This window comes from Clarias gariepinus, chromosome 7 (assembly GCF_024256425.1).
Source record: "Clarias gariepinus isolate MV-2021 ecotype Netherlands chromosome 7, CGAR_prim_01v2, whole genome shotgun sequence".
Lineage (NCBI taxonomy): Eukaryota > Metazoa > Chordata > Actinopteri > Siluriformes > Clariidae > Clarias > Clarias gariepinus.
In genome coordinates this window covers 8,990,107-9,016,754 of record NC_071106.1, presented here as the reverse complement: position 1 = coordinate 9,016,754, position 26,648 = coordinate 8,990,107, and the positions used below count along the sequence as shown (strand labels likewise).

General features: G+C 39.5%; 2 protein-coding genes across 2 annotated transcripts; one reads left to right on the top strand and one right to left on the bottom strand.

Annotated features, from left to right (window-relative positions):
• The first annotated feature begins 1,662 nt into the window (after window positions 1-1,662).
• larp6a (La ribonucleoprotein 6, translational regulator a) lies at window positions 1,663-7,024 on the top strand. The gene is made up of 3 exons (XM_053500855.1): window positions 1,663-2,360; window positions 3,991-4,189; window positions 5,178-7,024. Exons 1-3 carry the CDS (start codon window positions 1,705-1,707, stop codon window positions 6,282-6,284), a joined length of 1,962 nt encoding a protein of 653 aa, XP_053356830.1. The 5' UTR covers window positions 1,663-1,704; the 3' UTR covers window positions 6,285-7,024.
• A 5,462-nt stretch (window positions 7,025-12,486) lies between these two features.
• On the bottom strand, window positions 12,487-26,010 carry tm2d3 (TM2 domain containing 3). The gene is made up of 6 exons (XM_053499718.1): window positions 25,872-26,010; window positions 23,890-24,042; window positions 23,413-23,573; window positions 22,731-22,905; window positions 15,153-15,228; window positions 12,487-14,057 (listed from the first exon to the last, which is right to left on the bottom strand). Exons 1-6 carry the CDS (start codon window positions 25,978-25,980, stop codon window positions 13,892-13,894), a joined length of 840 nt encoding a protein of 279 aa, XP_053355693.1. The 5' UTR covers window positions 25,981-26,010; the 3' UTR covers window positions 12,487-13,891.
• Between the last annotated feature and the right edge of the window lie 638 nt (window positions 26,011-26,648).

Below are 26,648 nucleotides of genomic sequence, written 5' to 3'. Positions count from 1 at the left end.
GTAGTACCTCCTGTCATCATACGAGGGACATTCGAGTCAAACCGGGACTTTTGATTGTGCAGAATAAAAGAACAGTTATGAGAAAAAAAATTCTCTTTATTTCTCTATATAATCCTCTGCTACACTAATGCACCTATCCCAGTGTTTTACTAGTGCTTGGATACCATCAAGATAGAAAGCCAGCTTTAAGCAAATGTTTAAATGTTACCATAAGTCTTGTGTAAATGTCAATCAATTTTATTCCTTAATTCACCAAAAATTTAATTAAGTCCCAGATTGACTTGTACACTCCTTGTAATTTCACACACTGAAATGATGTATTTCTTTTTGTATTCTGAAAACATAATGACAAATAAAATGTATGTCATTGTGGTTTTGCTGTTCCTAGTATACTGGTAGAATACTCATCCATAAAGCAAGCCTGGGTATTGATTAGCCACTGATTCTATTTGTGCATCACACACGAGGACTTGGTCTGTCTTAACTCTCCAGGGTGCAGGAGTCTGTCTATAAATATCCTGACTGAGTCAGAGACGGGGAGGGAGGTGCGGCGCTGCAACATGTATCCAAGCAGCACGCCATCAAATTAAGGATTTAAACACAAAGGACCAAAGGCATGGATGAAGAAGGTCAGAAAAACACACTGAGAACAAACCACACGATGGAGGCGGTAGGGGAGCTTGTAGAGGTGGACAGCATGTGCACAATGATGTCATTACTTTGCATGTGCAGTGGTGCTGGGGAACAAGCAATCCATTCCTCTAGGCCTTATAGCTCATTTAGCATTGACAAGATGTATAAATGAATAACGGGCCTTAACATTAAAGTGCCTAATTGTCTTTGTTTGGAATAATGCAATTATGCTCATCACAATTCTAACAGCATGCAGAAAAAAAGCCCTTTTATTGCATGCAAATTCTCTCTCAAATGAACCCCTTCCAGACAGCCCTGTCTGCTGCAGGAGCTTTGTTTTTGCACACCATCAGCATTCTCGTCACAGAGCTGGAGTGACGTCCCACTGGCTGCCTTCTTAAGTGTGCGGAAGGACACATACACACATCAATGACACACATCAGCTTGTGCTATGAGTCATGATATCATTGGTGATCCTTATTATTTTGCTGTTATTGTGCAGTGTTGAGCTCTGCAATAAAAAAGTTCTTGCAGAAAGCTGCATGATGCAAATCACCTTTTCTACTACATGCTGTGAGTGAGCTGATTTCTTATGCTCCTGGTGATACCCTAGTTCAAGGAATAAAAATGTACAATTTTATTACTGTGCAAAAATGATGCTGCAAGAAAAAGAAGTGTGAATACTGAGACAATGAGTGAGAGAAGGTTTCCAGGAAGTGTGAATACTGAGACAATGAGAGAGAGAGAGAGGTTTGTTCTTCTCCTTGCCCCAAAAACAAATCCTATCACCGGCCCAGGGGAAAAGCCTCTTAACCAAGTGGCATTAGAAAAAAAAACTGGGTCGGACCGTTTAATTGCTGCAGCTGCATTGCTGATTCCTAATTGCTTAATTGCATTCAGGTGAAAGTTGCAGGCTCTTATGGGCATTATAAGTCATTTGCACATAAATGGAATGCCAGGCTCCTTTACTCTTACATGCAAAAATAAGCTAAAAAACAAACAAACAAAAAAAGACACAAACAAGAAAAAAGCTCAATAATATTAATAAGAGTAACAATAAATTGAACAGCTATGCAAGCTCTAGTGAACGCCTTCTTGCGCTTTCTCTCCTTCCTGCTTCCTCCCTCTTGGCTCCAGCTTGCGTTTCGCTGGTGGGTTGGGGGAGACGAGTGCGGAGGCTCTCCGTGGCCCAATCGCGGTGCGCCTTTCTCGCGCAGAAAGCCTCTTATTGCGCACGAGGAAGTGACAGCGCGAGGCGACTCCCGTCCTCCCGGTCGCGTCTCGCCCGCCGCCGCTGCTCCTACGCCCTCCGCCGCCGCTCCACCTCCATCTCCTCCCGCGGACGGACCGGGGTTTCCGTGGCGCCGAATCCGGGAAGCCGCGGAGCTCGTCTTTTCGGAGCGCGGGTGCCGAGAAGCGAGAAGCTCGCCGTCGCCGTGCGATCGACCCGGAGGAGGAGGAGGAGCCGCCGCCGAGGACACCGAAGCAGCACCGTGTAGAGCGCGCTGGTCCGCCACGGTCATGAGCGCGGCTACGGAGCTGTCGAACCCGGTGGAGGTCGTGGGCTCCACCGCTATTGCCGCCTCCGGCTTCCAGGAACAACGTCTGCGCGAGATGGGGACTCCGGTAACCATCACTGTGGCCATCCAGGCGGCGGAGGACGAGGAGCCCGACGAAGAGGAAACGATTAACAGCGAAGACGAAATAGTGAGGCACGATAAATCAAGGTGAGCTTGTTTTAGTGTTTTTGTTTTTTAATTACTTTCCAGGTTTAACAGCCACAAATGGTACTAAAGTATCAGACCTCTTACTTTTCTTTCAATATTTGATACATTGTAATAGACTCTATATCAAACTTTACCGGTACATGCAAAACACAGCTTTGGACAGTAATTGGACTGACATTTTTTTAATACGTGTTTGCATGTACTGTATATACAGTACATGTACATACTGTGTGTCTTTATGTGTGTGTGTATATATGTATGTACACACGCATATATTTTGTATACATCAGGTTATTATGCCACATCATGTTCAGTGTTGCACAACTCTTGTCTATAATTACTGCTTTTGACTTAAACTTAGGGCACAGCTAATGCCTGAGCACCTGTAAACTGTGCCTTGCTGACGTCACCTGGTGGGAATGATACCAGACCTGTTACTCCAATTCTCCCCCCCTTTGCGTCATCAGACAGGCCTAGGTTATTTACTGTCCTCCACCCTACTGACCGCAGTAAACACACAAGCTTGTGTATGTTATTGACGTTTTTATGGCCAGTGCTTTCTAGACCTGCTCGTTTCGCCCTGATTGAGTTGCCCTTTGTAAACAATAAATGGCACGTTCTCCACCCGAACACACCCGAATCACCTTTAACAATTTAACAAGCATGTAATAAGGTTAAAAATGGGTGTCTGGTGCTGTGTATGAATTGAATGAGCAGGATTGAAAAAAAATATGTTACAAAAAGCACTACCTCATTCCAGAGCGAGGCATTTTGGCAAGTTGTCACAAGTTTTCTGGATGTGTAGCTGGTGAGAGCATATGTAAAGCTCAGAAATGGATTCATAGTGGATATGTTTTTAGTCATTTGGCTGCTCTCGGCAGGGGTTTGCTGGAGCATCCAGTCCACACACAACTTGGCATGGGTTTTATGCCTAAAGACCTTGTTAAGACAACCCTTCCATTTTTATCTAGCTTGGGATGTTGGGTGGGAATCGAACCCGGGCCTTCTGCATGGCAGGCAAGAAACCTTCCACCAAACTGCCAATGCTTATCGTAATGGCTATATACTGTACTGTAGTGCACCTTATTGATTGTAGAATACGGCATTTTATTTTTTATTTATTTTAAAAAGCTTTAGGCTGCATGCACTGTATTAGTCAATGTTTACGGTAGTCTTTTCATTTTTCAACTGTGTGTGAAAGGGGTTCTCTCCTGCCATTCACTTGTTGAATATGGTAGATGCTTTCATTTGTCTACATCCAGCTTTTAAAGGGTGTAGGAGTTCACAGAAAGCCAATGAGTCATCAGTTTTAATTTGATTCCTGGTTCTTATTCCAGGCATTAAGTAGGCAACTGGTGTAAGTATGAGCCGGCTTTTATTTTAATTGCGAGCCGATAGAGGGGAAGATTTGTGTGCATGCTCCCCTGTTGCGTTTCATCACTAAAGGCTCCTGAGAAGACCATGTGCTCATGCTCACTTGGCAACCAGCGTATTGTCAGATGGAGAAGGCTTTTTTTTTTCTTATTTTTAATGGCCTGTTTATAAAATAGTGTTGAATTGGCTTACTCTACAGACTTAAGTCTCAATGTGGTTTTTTAGAAGCCTAATCCTTATTTTATGTCTTCTTTAGTGGTGCTGGCACTAGTGGCGGAGAGCTCGAGGAGGAGAGCTGGCAGCCCCCGGACCCTGAACTGACCCAGAAGCTCATAGCTCAGATAGAGTACTACCTGTCCGATGAAAACCTGGAACACGACGCTTTCTTGCTCAAGCACGTCCGGCGCAATAAACTCGGCTTCGTCAGCGTCAAGCTGCTTACGTCTTTCAAGAAGGTTGGTTGTGAGCGCAGAGCCTGCTCTAAGAATCTATTACTGCATCCAAGAGAACTGACAACTGTTGCGTAAGCTGTCAACTGGGTGTATGAATCATGTGCTCCAGAAAGGCTGCACTTCAGAGAAGCAGCATTGAAGCAATGAAAACTCATTCTATAGTCCAGGCTTTCAGTGGCACTAACTGGCATTGTTGTTCTAATATAAATAGAATTATCCTAAATATACAGCTGTAAGCCATAGTTTTCATGAGTTAGAAAGTTTTTCAGCTAAGCCTATTTGTCCTGGCTAAAGGGGTATTGCAGTTTCAAATAATTCTCCTTCATAGTAGTCAGCTGTACCACTTCCAGTAAAATACAGTTGTAAGTGCTACAAAAAGCCGTTGATTGCTTATCTATTGCGACCTGAATTCTGACTTCCCCTTTTATTTCCTGCTCCTGCTTACATGTTACAAATCTCAGATGGTTAACAAGTTAATAATCACAAAACCCTGACACATGCTGGATTCATTATAGCTTTTCAAGCGTGCAGCAGATTCACCCGATTTATAATTGTACAGTTTGGTCCTAATTTAACCAGTATAATTATGGAGCAAGTGAGAAGTGGTTCTGGTAATTGGTGACCTTGTAGGTAATTGGTAATGCTGAGTGGGATGTTCAGTGAAGAGGGATGGAAGTGGGGTTTTGCTTTTCTGTTTCACTGCTTGTTTCTCCATGTCCCATTCTTGCATTTTCACAATCTGATAATCAGTTAATCATTAAGGAAACATGTATGTGTTTATTAATGCCATATGTTTGAAATATTTAGCATTTCATTGTAATGCAAGTTTGGTTACAAATGGAGTTTCTATGACCTGAATCACTGTAGTAGATTGTTCAGTTCGAACCCCCATGTTGCTTGAAACATACTGTACTAATCAGATAACTTTAAAAATTATCATGCTGAGATTTTGTTTAGAGTTAATTGTATAGTGTTGATCTTTTTCTCTCAGGTAAAGCACTTGACAAGAGACTGGAGGACGACAGCATATGCACTGCGCCATTCCAACCTGTTGGAGCTGAACGAAGAAGGTCGGAAAGTTCGCCGCAGGACGAGCGTACCGGTTTTTGCCAGCGAGTCTCTGCCGAGCCGCATGCTGCTCCTGAGTGAGTTGCAGCGCTGGCCCGAGCTAGGTGTGGCTTTGGCAGGTGAGGGTGGGGCTGGAGATGGGAGCCCTGGGGCAAACCCTGCCCAGCAGGAGCGGCTCATGGAACTCCTGCTCAAGGCCTTTGGTACTTATGGTCCGATCGCCTCAGTCCGTGTGCTGAAGCCTGGCAAAGACCTGCCACCTGATCTAAAGAAGCTGAGCGGGCGCTACTTGCAACTGGGCACTGAGGAGTGCGCCATTGTTGAGTTTGAAGAGGTGGAGGCGGCTGTAAAGGCGCATGAAGCATATGCAGGCCAGCAGGGAGACGGGAAGGGCTCAATGGGGCTGAAGGTGGTGCTGATTGGCACCAAACCACCTAAAAAGAAGGTACTCAAGGAGAGGCAGCGGGAGGAGAATGGAAATGGGGGAGGAGGAATACGCAAGAGCCGATCGCTGAACAGCCGTGTACGTGAGCTTCAGTATCACGGAGATGACTCCGCTTGCAGCTCCTCTGAAACAGAAAGCAACCCAACCTCACCTCGACTCGGTCGCAAGTCACGTTCGTGCAACAAGCTGAGCCCTGGGGGCTTCTTAAGCCCGGCCGTGTCTCCACGCTCCAGCCCATGGAACAGCCCACGAGCCAGCCCTTGTTCTCAACGCAAAGCTGCTCCTAATGCCCGCTCACCCCTGGCCAGTGAGGGCAGGTTGAGCCCTGAGGCTGGGCGCCGCTGGGCTGATTATTCCTCGGACAGCAGCTTGACTCCTTCAGGAAGCCCATGGGTACAGCGCAGGAAGCAGGTTGCCAGTCAGGAGAGCAGCCCAGTGGGAAGCCCCATGCTGGGAAGAAAGATCCAGAATGCAGACGGCCTCCCCCCTGGTGTTGTGCGTCTGCCCAGGGGTCCGGACGGCACACGTGGGTTTCACGCGGTCTTGGTGGCAGAACGGGGCAAAACCGCAGCCACTCAAACCTGACTTGAACCAGAGGGAGCTTCACTTCTCCCAAAACGGCAGCACTGAACTATAGCAGTGAGGTTTATCCATCGTACACCACACTGCCATCATGGTGAAGTGACATTCTGCAAAAATGGACTACTGGTTACTGTTACACATTCTGTCTGATTTTGTCTTTGTAAAAAATTTTTTTTCCTTTTAATAAGGATATTTTGGGTTTTTTTATAGACATTCAGACTTGGTATTCTAAAAAAAAGTTAAATCACTTAATATATACAAAAGAAATTTAAATTTTTGTGGCCAGTGTTGTCCAGACATGTGGATTTGTCAGATCACTTAATGCCTTGTTGCGCGCACACAAAGCAGCAATGAGACTAATTTTGTGGCCATAGTTTATTTCCTGGAAATGGGCTTGATAGTAATCACTTAAGAACATGGCTGTCTTTCGTTTTATTTTAGGTTTTAATTTAAATTTTTGTTTATTTTTTTTCTGGACTATTTTGTTCTTTTTAAGGGATTACTATTTTAGCAGGGATGTGGTTCATAGTATTCGAATCCTATAAAAAGCCCTATCTGTTTTGTTCCAGTGTTGCCCATAAGGGATGGGTGTAGTGAGGCTCCAGCTTGGCTCAGGCGTGTAAATATGCTTTGCTTTTTGCCTTTACAGTCGAGTGAAGGCAAAGTACTGCACATTTCATACTGTACAAAATAAATCACTGCAATGACATTCATCTGGTGTTCATTGCGCCTACTAAACTTCACGCTGTGTTGCTTTGTGGCTTATTTGCATTCAATATGTTAATCCTGTTGTAAATAGAGAAGGAAAAAAGGTTTAGCGTGGTGCTTGGGGATGACCAGAGGCAGTTCATGATTTGTTCCACGCTGCACATGAAAACTGTTTGCTTAAAGCTGCAATTAACAATGATTAGTATTTATTGACATTGTAGATGAGAGCTTTATTCAAACTGATGGCTCCCACCCCCCCAATATCCTTTCTTGGTGGACTTATGTGTTGACCTGATTATTCCAAAATGGACCCTGTAGGTTGTTGGTAGAAATGCTGCTTGACTCTGTGCCGCTCAAACACCGAACATGCAGGGTGTAAATGCGGCACAGATGGACGGCGGTCTTATCAGGATTTGTCAAACGTGGGCCGAATCAGAAAAGCTGTGTGAGACTGCAAACCCGAAATTGTTCAGTGTTACTCCTGAAGATAATGTAATGCCTGCTGTGAAAAATGTATCGCTTAAAATTTGCTTAGCAACTGCTGGCTTTTTACAGGAGAAGGGGGCGGGGGGAATACTAAAGCTTACTGACAAATTTAATTAATATTTTTTTTATTAGGTTTTATTAGGCATGTTTGTTAGAAAGGCATGTACGTAATTGATATGATGCTCCTTTGGACAAAATAGCTGACTAGACTGCCATAATTGCACAATCATTTTCATTTTCCTAATTTCCTCTTCAATGTAGAATTAGCTCAATAACCCACAACATAAGAGATCATTAGTGAATAATGACTCATGACTTTTTATTCAAATAATGAACTCTTGACTTTTCCTAATCTCGAACTACATGACACAAACTCTGAATGATCATACAACAGGAAAGTGTCACTCCACAGACCTCAACATGCTTTCTCCCTTTTCTTAAGAGTACTACAGTAGGAGCAGAATGTACTTATAGCACCGAGTCTTAAAAGCCTCTTAATAACCTCTACCTTTTCGTAGAAGTATTCAACTCTGTAGGCTGCTGTGTGTAGATTTTCTTTTTTTTTTTTTGTGAACTATCAAGGTCTATTTCTCAAAGCCTATGACGCCTTATATAAAAGCCTTTGTTCAAAACAACGAGCGATGCGGGCTGGAGTTCATACAGAAGAGAACTCTTGGATGTAATTGCCCATGCCGTAATTGCCCAGGCATTATTGTAGGTGCGTTGTTTGTTTTTTGCCCCGTGCTGCTTTAAATTGCAGCTGTGGGAGAGAAATGAACTAAAATTAGTGACCACTACCAGGACTGTGTTGAGTCTGAACACAACTGACACATTGTATATTAATTATTCAAATGGTGTCAAAGTGTTTCTAATCTCCAAATCTGGCAATTTGTTCAATGTACTTGTTTTGTAGTTTGTTCAGGGGTGAAATGCAAATATTCCTCTGGTTGCATCATAAATTCCCAAACCTGAGCTTGAAACAGGAAAACCATGTAAATGTGTTTTATACAAGTTCATGCCACCGCTGATCTACAGTATATGAAGGTGAGTCACTGTACTCTGGCAATAGAATTCATTTTAAATTATCTTTTAGAAGAGACAAATACATTTTTTTTTTTTACATACTCATCTTGCTTTTTCAATAGTTTGTCCAGTTATCAACAAGCTTTTGTGTTCCCTCACTTAAATGTCTTAGGCTAAGCTGCGAGCCACAAATGCACTGCTGTCTTCACTTCATCAGTGGTGTATCTTCGTTCTTGTAGTGATGCGTTCAGCGGACAGAGTGAGATCTGGGCCCGTATCCACAAAGCTTCTTAGAATTCTCTGAAAGCTTCTATCTTAGCTTAAAAAGGCCTAGCTGGGAGACCTAGACTAAAAGTGATTTAGGAAACTTTACCGAGCAACTTTGAGGAAGGAAAGTACAAAAACCCTTATCTTGGTGAGGTGTGGTTGACCCCGTTGATAGGGATTTTGCAATTTAATGACTGTGATTTGTTAATAAAAAAATAACTTCTGACCTCTGGAAATGCACTTTTCGTGAAAATAAAACATGATAAAATAGACAGTGAAACAATTGTTTGTTTATAAAGAAATTGTATAATCATGACTACAGGTTACTTTTTGCAAAGTTTCTGTTATAGGCTAAATATTAAGTTAATAAAAGCAGCCAAATGTTAAAGTCTACTTTTGAAGCAACTCATCTCCAGGCAGCAGTTACTATATTTAAGTTCTTACATTTAATAACCACACTGATTTTATTAATTGTAATCCATTTAAGATTGATAGGAGAAAAATGGCTTAGCTTTTACCAATTTATATAATTACAAAAAAGTCTATTTAAGTTGCACTGTTGGATGGTATGTAGTCAACAATCCAAGAAAGATGGGAGGAAGTAAAAGAACAAGAACCAAATTGGACAGAAGAGCAGTGTTTACTTTTAGCTTTACATTCAGTGTTTAGAGAATATTTTACAGAAACTCTTAGGCCTCTTAAGTCCTCCTCTCTACTCTTAATTTTTACCGTAGAAAGTGTTTGTAGGGATAAGATGTTTTGTGAATTATTTTTATCTTTACTAAGATTTAGTCCTAAATTTAAGGGGAAATTCTAAGAAAATCTCATGATTCTAAGAATTTTTATAATATTTCGGCACTAGGAGCAACCTTTAGGCTTAGGAGCTTTGTAAATACGGGTCCAGGACTATAGGGAGGATGCTTTATTGCCTGAAAATGAAGTTTTTGGGCAGAAGTGTATGGACGTGCATTGTCGCCCAAAATCACGATGCCTGAGATATCAGTCCTCAGCGTTTAACCTGAAGTTTAGGCTTCAGCTCTTTAATAAGCGTCTCACAATAATGAACGCTGTTGATTGTTGAACCTTTTTCCTGCTAATGTTCCAATACTGGCCGTTGAGAATCCCAGAAGACTATAAGCATAAATTTTCCAGCTGATGGTTGACTTTTGAACTTTTTCTTGGCCGACGATTGAGGATGTTTCTGTTCTATACTCTGCCGTTTTACTCTCAGACTCGTATTAATGTCTTATTACCAGTAAAGAAACAGTACTTTTATAGAGTTGTTTGTTGTCTGCCTTTCGGCTGCTCCCGTCAAGGGGTCGCCACAGAAGAACATGTGATCTGCACAACAACTTGGCACAGGTTTTTTTTTTTTTTTACGCCGGATGCCCTTCCTGCAACCCTCCTATTTTATCCGGGCTTGGGACCAGCACTGTATCCAGTGGCTGCAGTTTGGGCATTGGCTGGGAATTCCCAGTACTTTTTTAGAGTATTGGTCCTAATTTAGTTTGCAGATATCCAAACGCTTTTCTTTATTCTGTGAGTTGCTTCAGCACATAAGATACTGATAAGACAGATAAGACAGTGCTGCCAATTTGTAAGGGGCAAATTGATAAGACAGTGCAGGCAACAGAAGCTTTATTATAACCTCACATATCTCACTCACATATTTAGGCTTCGTTCACATTATGCATATACTGTAGTTCTGTTCACATTACAAGCCTGTTGCATGTCATGATGGTTTACTTTAATAATTACAAGTGACTTTTATCCGAGTCTAATGTTGCATTTATTTTCAGAAATGCCACAAAGTCGCATGAGTTCCAATCTGCCCGATCTCATTCAGGGCACATGATTGGGTATCGCATATATATCTGATCTTAGGATGACAAATAAAACTGTCCGAAAATCATCAGATTTTTTTGCCATTCAGATAGCCCTAAAAATAAAAAAGCTAAATATGACAAACAGCATGAAGTGCATTAAAGCTTTCAGTAATGCAGACCAGACATTGTAGTGCACTGGCTAACACATACTAACTAGTCTAATCTTTAGTGAGTCTCCTTTTATGTAAATTTACATAACTCCAGATCTCATCTAGGATATTAACTTTTTTATTTCCCCTCCCAAGTCGCTTACAGAAAAATTTAAGAATTTTACGTTTGATCACTTGGCACACTTGAAACTCCATGTGTGAATTCAAGTAAACAAATGACATCATGAAGAACAATGAACATAGGGAAAACATCTTGGACTGAATACTGAAATTTTAAAAGTGAGGTCTATAAGAAAAATTAGATAGATCAATAAATCTCTCTCTCCAGAGGGCTAAAATGTTTTGTCTAAATGCTTATGTAAATAAGTTACCCAGCTTGAGGCCCAATATGTGGAGATACAGCAACCTTTAACTTCTTTGGAAATAATTAGATGCATACAATATTAAAAAGTAAAAAACTGAAACGCACTTGAACAAAAGCAGTTACTTCTAAACCTTAAGATGAAAACACATAAGAGGAGAAAACGACTTGGCGGAAAAGTGTATTTTTTTCAGCTGATCAGGAACCTATCGTTGTTGCCTTGTTCCTAAATGAAATCATGATCCTGAACTCAAGGGTTGGACGTATCTTTGTGAATGGCGCTCACATTCTTGAATCAAAGTTGGCGCTACTTCAAGGTTACTTCACAAAGCTGTGACTTTTTAACAGATTTGTAGTGCACCCACTCATCACTCGCGCCTCCTCTAATTATTCTCAGGCCTGAGTGGTGGTGTCGTGTGGAGAATCCGATCATGGATCAGAAGCTGAGCCGTAGGCAGCACCAGACCCTCAGCGTGCGGAGGACAGAGTGGGAGTGAGTGCGTGATGCTGATAGCGGGCGAGCTGACATTATACTTTATGCGGGAGGCTCAGACTAAAGCATTTCCAACCAGAAGTGCAGAAATGCAACATCATGGTCAGGGTGGATCTTGACGCTTACTGGTTACAGAGAAAGAGGTGTACAATATTCCCCATACACTCCAAGTGTTGAGCATTCTGAGCTGCTTTCCTCCTCACCTCTTTTGTAGAGTGTTTTCTTTTTATTGCTTTTTTTCTGGCTATTTTTTTCTTAGCTCTATTATTAACAAGGGAGTTCTTTCCACAGCACTACCATTCACTGGATGTTTTTTCCTTCCGATTTTCCTGTGTAAACCCTAGAGACCGTTTTTTTTTTTTGGGAGTTTTAACCCATAGTAAGCCTCCAATAAGAATGAAAAATAATAAAGCTGAAGCACCCTTAAATAGTATTTAAAATGGCCTTTGCTTGGGACATTGCATGTATAGAATCGACGCAAAGAAATGTAAAGCAAGACTCAAACTCTGCTTTTGATGCTCTCCAAGAATTTAAAGGAAAATAGCAATTTTAAACCTCACTGCAGGTGCTTTAAATGGTCCATTTATCGGACTCTGCAAGAAGGCGGGTACACTTAATTTACCCTCCGTGTGAATGAGGGTATATGATGCCCTGTGATGGAATGGTTTCCCATCAACCATTTATCCCACAGCATGGATATGTGTAATGGTGTAAATATAGACCAGAAAAAAAAAATGTAGTGAGGAAAAAGTAACTAATAAAATAAATAAAGGCTATAAAATTTATTTGTCCTGCCAAGTTTGTTTTCGCACCTAAACATTTTTTGCAGCAGGAACACATTTTTATTTTAGATTCAATGATTCAAAAGAACCAAAACACAAAGCTCTCTTTTTATTTCTAGATGAACACTCACAAAATCATACTAAATGTTTTGTATCTCCATGAACACAGGAATCATTTGTCTATGGACAAATAGAGTCTATGGTACTAAGCTCACTGGCATCAGATGGAAAAATAATCAATGTTGGAGAGAAAAACGTCCCGTGAGATGCTGGATGAGAAAATCCAAAGTGTGTACGGAATGCGGGAGGTGAAGAAGCGTTCACTTGGCACGCACAGACGTCCTCCTCCAGTTTTCCTGTTGGCACGATGCCAGCTCACAATGAAAAGGATTACAGCTTACAAGGCTGATCTTTGTGGGCCAGCGCTAGAGAAATGTGAGTCCGGGTTTAAAAAATCTAGGACTGACAGCTTAACATTATGCTCGTAACACACTTAACATCCATTCTGTATTATGTTCCAGAAAGTTAGATTGTCCTTTATTTCCTCCCAAAGAACCCATATCTACTTTTTCATTGTGACATAATCACACCTCCGTCAGTGACAATTTTATTGTGCAACAGTGTGTAAACTATAATTCTCTGCTGTGCCAATTCCCAGCAGTTCCTTTTAAATGTATTTTTCACTGAAAAGTAGAACACAATATTGTTCAGGGTGTGATTTTTTTTTATTTTTATATATGTTCTAGTTCTATAATTGCTCCCCGTTCGTGCATCGAACACGCTCGGCCCTGTACGCTTGAATGTATTTGCTTACTGAAACCTAATGGAGCTAAAGAATTGGTAGGTATATAACCAATTGCTCTTGTCAGGAGCTTATTTGTTTAAAAAAATAAAAAAAAAAGCAGATGAAAAGAGAAATAGTGGTACAAACATAATTATTGGTGTAAACACATCACAAACACACGCATAACGTTTTAACACGCATAACAGCAGAATGGCTTGGAGTGTCTTTCTTTTTATCAAGAGGTTTGTGTTTCCTTTTTAACATTAGAAACAAAAAGACAAAAAGAAATCAAGGACAACATCCCAGGTGTGCATTTTTCCTCATTTTCTCACTAGCGGCTCATTTCCCCGGCTCTACAGGACTAAAGAAACCACTTACAGTGTACGTCTTACCACTACAAATCAAAGTGGCATTACAATTTCTCACTGAGAGACTTAGTCTTTGTGAGCGTGCGAGACTTTCACATAACCAGCGAGCGCGACTCCATGACTGGGAATCATGCAGACGGCTAGGAAGTCATTCACTCATAAGCTACACATTGTGTTTTTACATGAACACGGTGATTATGTTTTCCTGTAGCATAGTGATGATAAAAGCCAGCTCAAGCTTAATCTCACCTGAGCTTTAGACATTTTGTCTCTTCCAGTCCAGTCTGAAATCCCCATTTTGTAAAGGAAAAAAAAAAAGGTAGTATAATGTCACTTTATATCTCAGATATAGAGTGATCCATCAGCGGGCCCCACGTAACCCACAGCGATGAGAAGGACGTCGATGAGGGTCCAGATGCCCAGGCCTCCAAAACTGAAGAGCTTGCCCAGTCCCTCTCGCCACTGACCCAGATAAAAGCGGTCGGCTCCAAACCCACCCAGAGTGATGCTGCGTGAAACCAGGAAATATACATTGTAAATTTTCATCTTACTCAAATAATCTTTTAAATGATATCCATATCAAACATACTCTAGTAGTAAGAAACCCAAAATTATTCAAACTGAAAAGGTACGGGTATAAAAAAAAATAATTTATAATAATACAAATCAAGACATACAGTACTGTGCAAAAGTCTCGACCCCCTTTGTTTCTTCATATTTTGCTTGCAAAGATCATTATTAATGCAAAATAATTTAATTTAATTTTGTGTCTCTCATTTTTAGTTTAGTTCCTGTTTACTTTTGTTTTTTAAACCCCAGAGTGAGCTATGAATCTTTCAAGCATTAAAAAACTAAGGCATAAGAGACAGGTGCAGATGATGACAGATGAACAGGCCGGTGATTAGTAAACTGCTGATGCTAAATGCTGAGTGGTTGGAACAGAGAGAGGGGAAATGAGATTGCTGCTGTGGTTGTTAAACAACCGATTTTTAAATAAACTGTATCTTTAGGTACTTTGCAGCCTATTGCAGTAAAACATTTGTTTCTTTTAAATTTAACATTATCTTTTAATTTCATCAATTATTTAATATGAGAAAATAAGTGGGGCTCGGCACTTGTATATAATGTTACCTTTTTTTTTTTTTAATCTGCTGCATTTGCACAAAAGCAGAAGTACTGCATAAGATCAACATCTGTGAATTTATGCACATACGGGTGCAAACGGCACGCGATCTTCATCTTTCAAATGCCGTCCTATGTGACCTATTTACTGTGAGTAAAAAGTGTTTAGTGCAGCTTTACATCTCTTCTTTGCAGAATCTGTTTCGGTTTGCTTTTCAACACACTAGCCAAATCGTCAAAATCATCTTTTTTATGTTTAGATTATGTTTAATGTATTCATTTTATAGTGATTTGTCACATTATATAAATAGTTTTGAGAAAATCAATATTTTAACCATCATTTAAAACTTTAAAAAGTTTAAAACTAGTGAGGTAAAATATAAATACCTTTCAACCAAGGTTCAGGATAAGCCCTTATGTGATGATGATAATAATAAAAATAAATCAAAACACTGGCGTTTATACAGACTGTATGGATTACCTGAGTGTCAGCGCTGTGGACCATTTATATCCTCCAGTCCAGTTACAGAAAAGACGCTTCTGAAATTCCCTCTTTCCTGTTCAGACCAGACAGAGATGGACAAAATGTTTTGCGTTTAGATAATTATTTTAGTGCTACAAATTCAAGGCATAGACATTTTCCTTAGCTTATAAATGTTACAGGGATAAACAAACAGCAGTAGATACAGTGCTAGCTACAATTATTGGCACCCCTTGTAAAGGTTAGGAAATTATCATGCACTGAAATTGCTTAAAAGACATGTTTCTTGATGAGGGATTTGTTTTTCTCCGAGTACATTCATTCCAATGAAAAAGATTTTAACATTACATCCATTTTACATTATTCCATAATATATTAAATTACTTACATTTATTCTAAATAAAATAAAAGGGATTTAGTTCTGTTTTTTTTTTTTTTTCAGTTAAAGATAAAGCTATTTTACTCAAAGGGGTGGCAATAATTGTGGGCAGGACCATATTTAATAGCAACTATGCAACTATAAATATTTTCCTCCAAAAATACTTGTAATGCATTCTGGAGAGATATACAAAGTAGCTGTTTTTGGTTTGTTCTTTCATTTCCCAGAATTAATATGTTTTTAAAAGAAGGCTAGAAACTACAGGTCTTGTCCAGGAGTTGTCACACAAATGAGCGGTTTAGACTTTTATTTTGTGCAGAATATGATATGATAGTTTTGGGACAAACAACGCTCACGTTCATTGATTTGATCGTCAGGTCCCGTGTGATGCCTTTACCGCATCTTTAGTCACTGCCTGGTCAGAAGTCAATTCCAATAGGCTGAGAGTTTAACAAATTAAAAGAAGCTTCCTGACTAAAGACGCATTCTGTTAAACCACTACTTCTGAGGTAATGATATGCCTGAACATGTTTCATGATTTTTTTTCATCTTAAGACGGGTTTATCAGGTCATAACCCCATCGTAATTCGAGAAGCAGCATCAGAATATTGTTGACCAAATAAGAGCATGAGAGCGCACCAATCATGAGCTTCATGTACTGTACATCTTAGCTGAGACTGAATCCATACACTACACCCGCAATGTAGCATTTTCACCAACGGGGTTTTGGTTTCCCAGAACTTTTTGTGTCTGTGGCCTTTTGTTTTAGGCCCCACCCACTTTTAATTTAAGATATCAGCATTATGTTACACACCGAATATCCAATCTCCAACCAAATAAATATACTTTACCTTATACTGACTATCTTTACCTGACATTTATCTCTGATAATTATTTGAGTATTACCTGAGCCATATCCAAGACACACAACAGATAAAAAACAAAACAAATCAAATGGCAAAAAAAGAAGAAAAAAGAAAACTCCTATATAAATGCCAATCCATTTTAAATGCCAGCTTTATCTAAGAAACTGGAACAAAATGACATTTAACTTCCCCACTCAGCTTCAAATTTACCCGGACTAAGAGAACTGATACCATCTTTGTGCTTGTTCATATCAATACAGACACCGCTGCTAGCGCATCTCTTTAACATCTTAGAGCTTCCTCTTCTTATTCACTATGCAGCTCGTCTAATGATAAACTCAGCTGCACAGATAGAAAGCCTGATGATTTTTATTCAGACTTCTTCGCGTAGAAGGATAAATTTCAAAATGGCATAAATCTAATACCTCCACTCCTCGAACCTGAAGCCGTCTGGAGATAAAGAGGGGAAATGAATTCGGTGCGCCATGTCACTGGGAGACACTATGAGGATGCGAGAGGACCGATACATCAGAAGTGTGAGGAGATATATTAGAGAAGTGTGTGTGTGCCCGCTGGAAAGCGTTATTCGTAAACTAACACAGCAATCGATTTCGCTCCTTTTTTGATCTCGAAAGCCTGTGGGATTGAAATTGTGTTTCCTTTTGGACAATTATATGATTGTAATAACGATAACGATAAGGATGATGATAATGATATAATCAGTGGTGCAGTCTGCATAAAAAATTAAACAAAAACAGGGTATTCATTCAGTTTCTAATTTCCATCATCAGTAATGATTATTTATAAAGTGTTAGACTTGACACTTCATTGTCAAATTTTTCAGTTCAAACCCTTTGTATTCTCTTCCTGCTGAAAACCGAAGGACAAATTCTAAGTCGTTCTGACAGGAAACACCCCTAATAAATATAACAAACTAATGTCAGGTAAGTTAGACCAGCTCTGATTGATTAAAATCTTCTATTTACATTTACAGAAAGCCAATGTAATGAGATTTTATTTTCACTTAAAAAAAAAGCAAAAATAATTTCTGACCAGGCGGTTTGGGCTGAAATTGGAATAAATATGGTGTGATGTACAGTATATACTGCAAAAAATTTTTATTTAGCTACATATTGTGATTCTTTTGTGTATGGCCACACTAAAAATGATAAATTATTGCATTTAGTTCCCTTATAATCCTACAGGTGGTGTGCTCTAAACTAATCCAACATTTGCAGGCGGCAAAGCGTTCCATGTGGTAGAAACAAATGTTTCAAGTTTAAAATTGTAATGAAATCTCAAAGATTTCATATTGAATTAGGATATTTATAAAATTGTGATAAGGGAGACGTGCAGAGCTGTGGCGAATACAGAGGAATAAAGCTGATGAGTCATACAATAAAGCTGTGGGAAAGAGTAGTAGAAGCAAGGTTAAGGGCAGAGGTGAGGATTTGTGAGCAGCAATATGGATACTTGGAGTACAACAGATGCAGTATTTCCTTTGAGGATGCTGATGGAGAAGTACAGAAAAGGTAATAGAGAGTTGCATTGTGTCTTTGTAGATTGAGCCGCTTGTGACAAGGATTGACAGGATCAAGAATGTGTCCACCAGAGGGACAGTTAGATGTTTTGGAGATAAAGTCAGAGAGGCCAGAATGAGGTGGTTTGGTTCAGAGGCGAGATGGTGAATATATCGGTAGAAGGAGGCTGAGGTTGGGACTGCCAGGCAGGAGGTCTAAAGGAAGAGTAAAGAGGAGATTTATGGATGCAGTGAGAGAGGGCATGAAGTTAGTTGGAGTGAGAGAAGAGAATACGGAGGATAGAGTTAGATGGAGGCAGATAATTCTGTGGCGACCCCTGAAAGGGAATAGCCGAAATACAAATAAGAAGACAAAACCACAATTTTATAAAATGTCCTGATTCAATATGAAATTTCTCAGATTTCAACATTTCGTTTTCAATTATAAACAAACATACATTCCCAGTCCATGTGTATACACTAATGTCAACAATGTTTACTTTGAATCAAATTAACCTAAAACATTTTTAATTCACCACAAGAGATAGCAAGCACACATTTATTTCTTTTTTCTTTATGGGTGGAGTTTGGGAAGAGTGGGCAGGTAGTGAAAAATTACGAGAATGGACAGGACAAATGACAAGAGAAAAAGTCTAGTTTAAACAATATTTCCAGAGAATGATGTAAGCAGAGGTTCACCAAACATTTTAGTCTTGGTCCTTATGTTATGAAATAGAAGAGATTTTACAGCAGGATTAAAAGACAGCTCGTCATGGAGGAGGCAGTAGATATAAGGAATTACCTTGTCCTAACGTATACATCATCTGATCCTGCCCTTCTCGTCATACTGACCACTGGTTAGTTACCACAGCTACATACTGTTAGTCAGACTCCAACAAAGCAAAGATGGGAAAAAAAAGTAAAAAAACTGAAAAAATTATTTTTGACTAGGCACATCTGCACCAGTCTGACCAGATGTGATGTATATTCTAAAGAAGAGGGTAAAGAAAGAAAGAAAATCGATTCATTTACATAAAAGAACAAAATCTTAGCCACAAAAACAGGGCCACATAAGACTTATTACATTTAACAATGTGGTCCTCTGCACTTACGCACATGCATCATCTGACTTCGCTCCACCTGACTGCACACGAGGAAAGTTGATGCTGGCAATTTTCAGTCATCACACTACAACCATCTACCTGTGGTGCTTCATAAAAGCTCTTCATGGATTATGTGTTTAATCGATCTAAACAAACGTGGACACGCAAACCATAGGCATTTTTAATAGTGCTTTCTGCTCAGCAGACATGACATCCTTAGTGACCTAACTCAGAGCACTTAAAGCACAAGCGTGGATCATTCGGTATTCACACGCTAATTAACTTTTCTCTGGTTTCTTGCAGTTTCAAAATGTTTTTTCCGAGCGTTAATGTGAACAAGCACATGCTTGTGTCTTTGCTGAGCTCCTGTGCCAAACAGCTGTCGTGTCTGGTAAAAGAAAAATATATATGTGGCAGATGTCTTTGGATGACAATTATGACGGTTATGATCCCGCTACTTAATCTTCTCAGGCTGTTTTTTTTCTTCTCTCCACTCTCCTCTGTGCCTGGCGCATTAGTGATCTAAACCAACGTCCAGATTTTTGTGTTAAAAAAGTGCTATGGTGATAAAATACTAATACTAATATTTTATCACTCTCGTTCTGAATTCCCTTTTTTCAGCAGAATATAAGAGGAAACAGACCATTTCTCTAGAGCATTTTGTTTATTAAAGACTAATGCAGCGTGCTGTACACAGGCAGGGATAAAAGCGTGCGCGGCATCAGAGACGTGTGCCAGACAAGGGTTGCTCAGGTTAGGGATTTCACACAACACAAGAAGAAATGTTTTCATTCTGTTGTACGTAATACACATGCAATGCTGGCTAATGGAGCAGTCTGGAAGCTGCGAGATGTCTCCTGCCGTTTCCCTTAATCGCTGCTTAGGTTTTGTTGTGATTGCCGGTCCTTATTGATCCGAGAGACATACTGAGGGTTTTCGCTTTCAGCAGGTCAGTGTAGTTGAGTCTTAGATGATGTAGTTATTAAGCAGCATTCGGAGTTGTTCCTGTAAGTGACAGCGAGGCAGAGTCGTGCAATATGACCGAACAGTGTCAACGTTGCATAATACTTTTTCTGAATGTGCTTTTTTTTTTCCCATGAAACAACTCCTCATTTGCTCAGCTAATTTGATGCTATAAAAATATCATCAAACATCTTGTCCATCTTTGGTGTGAGGATCTGAGAACTGAGGTGATGGTTTTCCTTTATCAGCGTACTGAACATGATGTCTGCATCAATTCTCAATTTAAATCCAGGTTTTCGATTCCACTTTTGTTCAAAGCCAAAATTGTGCATTAAATATAAATCGGAGAGTAAATTGCGAATTTATGTGTGCCTTACACGAAGAAAATAAGCACTCCCTGCAAGATCGCTCTCATGCAATCAAATCATGCAATCAGTAGGGTTTTTTAAAAAGAGAAGGGGAAAAAAAAACAAAAGAAAACAAACATAGTCCAAGGTTTAATGCACATCTTACATGAGTGAATCTGTCCGAGTGTGTAAGATGAAAAACAAAAATAATAAGTTTAAAAAAAAAAAACAGTTAATATAGAGCTGTCAGGAGACTAATTGTTTCTTTTGCATTAAACTCCATGTTGTTGCAAAACAAACACACACACAAAGTTTCCTTTCACCTTTCAAGCAGTTAATGCAAGCGAATGCTCATGTCAGTCTTTTTTTGATGAAACATGCTGTTACATACTTACCAAGGATTGTAGCTGAAGTTGTGGATGTACTAAGCTAAACTAAACAATTCTGGGAACAGTTTTAGAATCACAGGACCTAAATGACCCAGATTTTAGAAATAATTTTTTTTGTTTGCTAAAAAAAATTCTAACCCCCAGTTTTAGCATTCGTCCTTGAATTTGAATTAAATTATTTAAATGCATTTGTGTGTGCATACAGTATGTGTGTATACAGTATAAGTGATGAAATTCTCCTCTGCAGCAAAGGTAAGTTTTGGTCTTGCTTTCCTGGGAAGGTTTTCATGAGAGACAGTTTCATCATGGTGCTTGATGGGTTTTGCAAATGCACATGACACAATACTGTTCCAGAACAGCCTCACATCTAAGGAAAACTTGACTGTTGTTGTTGTTGTTACTTAATAAAATAAGGCCATGTGTGTTGTTTTATAGTTTTGAAAATCCCGTTTTGTTCTAGAATGTGGAAAATAAATCCAAATTAGTGTCCATATACAGGACACACACACACACTATATTGCCAATATATATATATATATTTTTGACCATTCTTCCAGAAGTCAGACACTGGTGTTGGCATAATGCAAGTACCGTTCTCCTGGTAACCGCCAAACCCATACTTGTCTATCAGATCTGCCAGACAAAGAAGCGCGATTCATCACTCCAGAGAATTCAGAGATTCGTCTAAGAACTTGACTGGCCCCAAGACAGAGCCCTGACCCTAACCCCACTGAGCACCTTTGGGATAAACTGGACCAGAGTTTGCGAACCTTTCTCGTCCGACCTCATAAATGCTTCACAGAATAAATGGACACAAACTCCAACAAAACACTCCACAATCTTGTGGTTAGCCTTCCAAGAAGAGTGGAAACTGTTATAGCTGCAAAAGGGAAGGGGGAGATGGGGGGAACTCTATATTTAAGTGTTCTGTATGTATTTGGTTACAATGTCAATGCAGTTTTGTCCAAATACTTTTGTGCATATAATCTCTCTATATATTATGTATAATTGCTTATGAATCATAATTGTGAGATTGAAGCTCTGTTGAAGCTGTACACTACACTTTCTTTTTTTTTTTTTTTTTAGAAAAAGCAGAGCAGTTCTGTTTTCTAGAAAAACATGAATAAATGTTTGTAGAACTGGTTCTGATGTTAATCTTTAAAAAAAACTGTGATAATGCCGGTGTCTTGTCTTACCTAACATTTAATAAACAACGAATTAGGAAAGATTTAATGTGGAACCACCTCACTGCAGACAGATTTTAAACTTAACGGGAATGAATTGCGAATCCTCTCCAAGGTTCACGGTTAAGCAAACAAACTGATTTAGTTTCCAGGGTATAAACCGGCACACTGTGACATTTCTCTGTGTTCTTGCTGTTGTATTTTAAAGGTGGAGGTTTGTTGTACGATACACAGCAGGGCGTTCAAACAAGACCTTTTGACCAAATCGATTGTGTGTTTAGTTATTCGGTCAGATCTGTGTGTGTACGTCACCAACCTATCTATGTTGACAAAAAAAAAAGAAAGATACAAAGCACCACATGTCTATTTGAAATGGTGCCATTTTATTCACTGCAAATAATACAAATAATAATAAAAACACAAACAAACAGCCCTCTAAAGGATAAAATGGGCCCATATTTAAAGAAGATTTTTGTATTACCCTTATCTGAGTTCACTGTAACACCATGCATATTGAGAAATATAGTGATTAAGGGGGATGATTAAAGTCTGCCTCATTGCAATCAGAAAATCAAATGGCCTGATGCCTAGTAACAGAGCAGGAGCCTTTTTTCTTTTTCAATTCAGTGCTATTTTAAAAAACGAGGGAAGGACGGAGTGACTAAGCTCTAAGCCCTGGCTCTAGACTGTAATATATTTGGAAACACTAAACATATTTGTACTACATTTCAGAATTAGCTTTTTACATCCAGCAAGATTTGATGAGATCAGCAGATCTAGGTTTCACTTCTTCCTTACAATCACGCATTTACATCCACAAGCCCTTACCTAAGCAGTTTACGTGGTCCAGGACAGTGCAGGTGGCGTTGTAGCGTTTGCGGGGACACGACACGGTCATGCAGGTGGTAGAAATGTTGCAGTGATACTTTGCCGGGTCAAGCTGCCAGCAAAACTGACAATCCACCGTCAGGTTAAAGACGTTCTGCTGCTGACCCGAGACGTCCTAACCAGCGCACACACACACACACATACACATACACACACAGAGCATACAGAAAGACTTTATACAAGTGTAATATCACTGCATGTGTGTGTGTGTCATAATATAAATCACACGAAACGTTTAAAGAGTAGTATTTCGGTTCAGAAACAATGAACAAAATGGAACAAATATTACAGTACCAATATTTTTTTTTTCTAAACGTGATTGGGAAGGGGGAAAAAATCCAACAAACAGGACAAAACAAGCCCTTTTTGACGAACATCTCTGTAAACCATTTACTTAAAGATTAAAACATATTTTTATTTATATTATAATATATCTTATATACACACAAAGTTTACGTATTGATATTAACCAGGGGTGCCAATATTTATTACATAGACTTAACCCTCATTTACAGTGTGTTGAACCCTGTTTAATAACAGAATTGCTGCTTTGACTTGACAACAATTTCCTGCGCTGCTCACTTTTGAGAATAAAGTACTCTGTTTTTTCTGGCATACACACCAGGCAGTGAACTCCTTTCTTGGTGGTGCAGGTGAAATTGGTCGGCTTGCCGTAGGTGCAGTTGTGATGGTACGCACACGTAAAACAGCTGGCCGGCAGCTTACTGCACACTCCTCCACTCGGACACTTCGCCTCGTGATTCTCTACATCACTTAGGGACTCTGAAAGACACCAAGAATGTTTTTTTTATTGTCAGTACGACATATACACTGCGCAGAATGGTTACACTAAAACACTGCATCAAGACCAGACCTAACGCTTATTCTTACATCAAAAAATACAACCTTTCAAATCACGATATGATCACAGTAATGACTCTTCCATATTAAATCATTTATTTACATGGACGCTAAATAAAAATGTTTGAGATCTTTAGTTTTTGTTTCTGGAAGTTTTTAGATGCTTTTTAAATGTGAGTTATTACAATTATTTACCACTTCATGCCAAAAATAAAAACCTCAACCTTTTCAATCTTACCTGACGATGATGATGATGATGAAGAAGAGAAGGAAGAAAGACCGGCTACTGCCGCTGCTACTGCTGCTGTAGATTTGACTGGACCTGGTACTGCTGGGCTGTGCTGCGGTGTGTAAGCAGGATCTCGATCAACACTGGCAGAGCTCAGGTACCCTGATATTGAAATTATGAAGGTTTAGGAAAATCAGACAGACAAATAAACGTGTACAGTAAAGGAAGCCTAATATTAATTTCAGTAATTAATTTAATAAGATAAGAGGCATAAGTGGGGATTATTGCCAGAACGGGTCTGGGATGTTTTACTATGTGCATCACTCCGTGTCACAGATGTAATAATCACTAATTACACTAACTGCTAATCACAGGTGAAAGTACGTAGGTCTGTAACGTCTGCAGCACTGAGGAGAGAGAGCTGCCTGCCAAAACCCACATTCATAACCAGTCCCAGAAGCATTTTTAGCAAGAAAATACATCTGATAATGTTACGTCATCTTAAAGAATACTGAACCCTCTCTAACCCCTGATCAACAGCACTATTTGGTGTGTAGAACAAGGAATTGTTCACCCTACACAACACACTAGCTTTCCATTTAACGCTATTTGGGATTTAACAGAGCTGGAATTTAAAAGCAGAAAAAGTGGAAATATAAAGAGAAACTTGAGAGATTTACAGGGCTGTCCACCACCTTGGTGATTTATTCTCCTCACCTTTTGGCTACACAGTACTGGTAATAATTTAAAACTACTTTTACTCCAGTTTATTACACTAACTGACAGTTGCTAGCTCCATCATTTGCGGTTAGTTAGTTCCTGCACTATCCAGCATGACAGCACTTCCTTTTTGTATGATATTGCTTAAGTACACCACAGCGCTTCTCGTGTCTGATTCAGATGTACCCCATGATACCAGTGTTGCCGAATTAGCAAATCAATTGCTAGATCTGACAACTTTTACACCCATTTAGTGATGTTATTTTGGGGGCAGGGGTAGCTCTGTGGTTACCACTAGGGATTCAGACACAATCGGGCACTGAGCTGGCAACCTGAACCTGTAAGAAACCGCAAATGAAATGACAAATATCTCTTCAGGATGGGGAGAATTCCTCCACAGGTGTGTCCGATTGCATGTGGACAGACCCTATACCTAATGTTGTTACCTTAAGAAAAATAATCGCAGTACATTTTGCGACTTTTGGAGCTGATATCAGCAACCAACACAGTTTCTAACACCCAATCGCTAATCAGCATCATTTCCAAACACCCGGCTGGTGATCAGCATTGGCGACCTCAGTTGTTCCCAATGACAGATCGTCGATCAGCATCCTAACAGCCAATCACTAATCGCTGCTGTCCTCCAGGGTGCTGCTGTCCTTTTCTGTATTACTACTCTGCTTTACTCTGCTCTAAGGTTTTGATGTGCCAATTTATAAATAAAGTCAATAAAAAAAAAAAACTAAATGTAGAAGTGACACAGAGACGTTTACATAACATTTATTATTAACTTTCCCCTGAAAATATTCAGAAGCACACCAGGGTGACAGACATGTTAACATTAGCCCAAAAAAAATCACATTATAAAAATTATAAATCTTGTAAATTTTATAACTTAATAAATACATTGAATAAATTGTTCAGTTGAGTCATCTTGTTTAGTAAATTTTCGTACTGCTTATACCTGGTTTGAATAAAACAATCAGGATGACATGTACAATAACATTAACTAGCATTATGACTAGCTAGGGTGTTGGGTGGCCAAATCCCAAATCACTTCTCGTTCCCTTCACAAGTACTCTATATAGAGTAAAAGTAATAACGCATGTACAGTATCTAGTACACTATTTTATAAAGTTGCCGGGGTTTGTAATTTAACCCAGTTTAACGCTAGCAATGGTGACGCTAATGTTAGCTTGTTAGCTTTCTTATCCGGAATGACAGTAAAACAGAAAACGAGAACCGCACTCCGTTTCGATTCACAATCCTACCGTTTGTGGATTTGAAAAAAAGATCAGCGAGTAACAGAAATAAGACGCCATATTTCCTCATAACGCTCCGTCCTCTTTGGAAAATCCACTTTAAGCCGTTAGCGACCATCTCAACAGCCTGATTCGGATTTTTTTTTTGTTTTTGTTTTTTTTCCCCAGCCGTTTTCTGGAAACTCACGCATACTAAATCGTAATTGGCTAGTAAGACTGGCTTCATGCACAGTGATTGATTCAAAGTCCCTCGTGCCTACCAGTCATTAGCCAATCGTCGACAAGAAGGCGGGATTTGACAGAATACGGGTAAAAACCTATGGAATAAAGGATGGACTGAAACAATAAATATAATAAAATATGATATATAATCTTTAGTAACCTATTGTATAATCTAAACTGGTTTGAGTTAAATAAATTGCAAAAATCCCATTTTAATTAGAATTAATTCCAATGGTGTGTATAAGTATTCATCCCCTCTTGAACGTTTTACATTTCTGTAGTGTAACAGTGTTGATACTGATGTAGGAGAAAGATTGCAAAATCATGCACAAATTAAAATAGTAAAAGTGGTAACTGTATAAGTATTCGCCCTCGCTGAGGTCAACCTTGGTTATGGTGCAACCCAGAAGTCACATCATTAATGTAATGGAGTTTACCTGTGTAAAAGTATCATGCTGCAAGATCTGTATGGAAATGTACTTGCTCCTTGAAGGCCCTAAAGCTCTTCATAAAAAATACATAAAAAAAAAACAGGTCCCATATTCACAAAGCTTTTCAAAAATT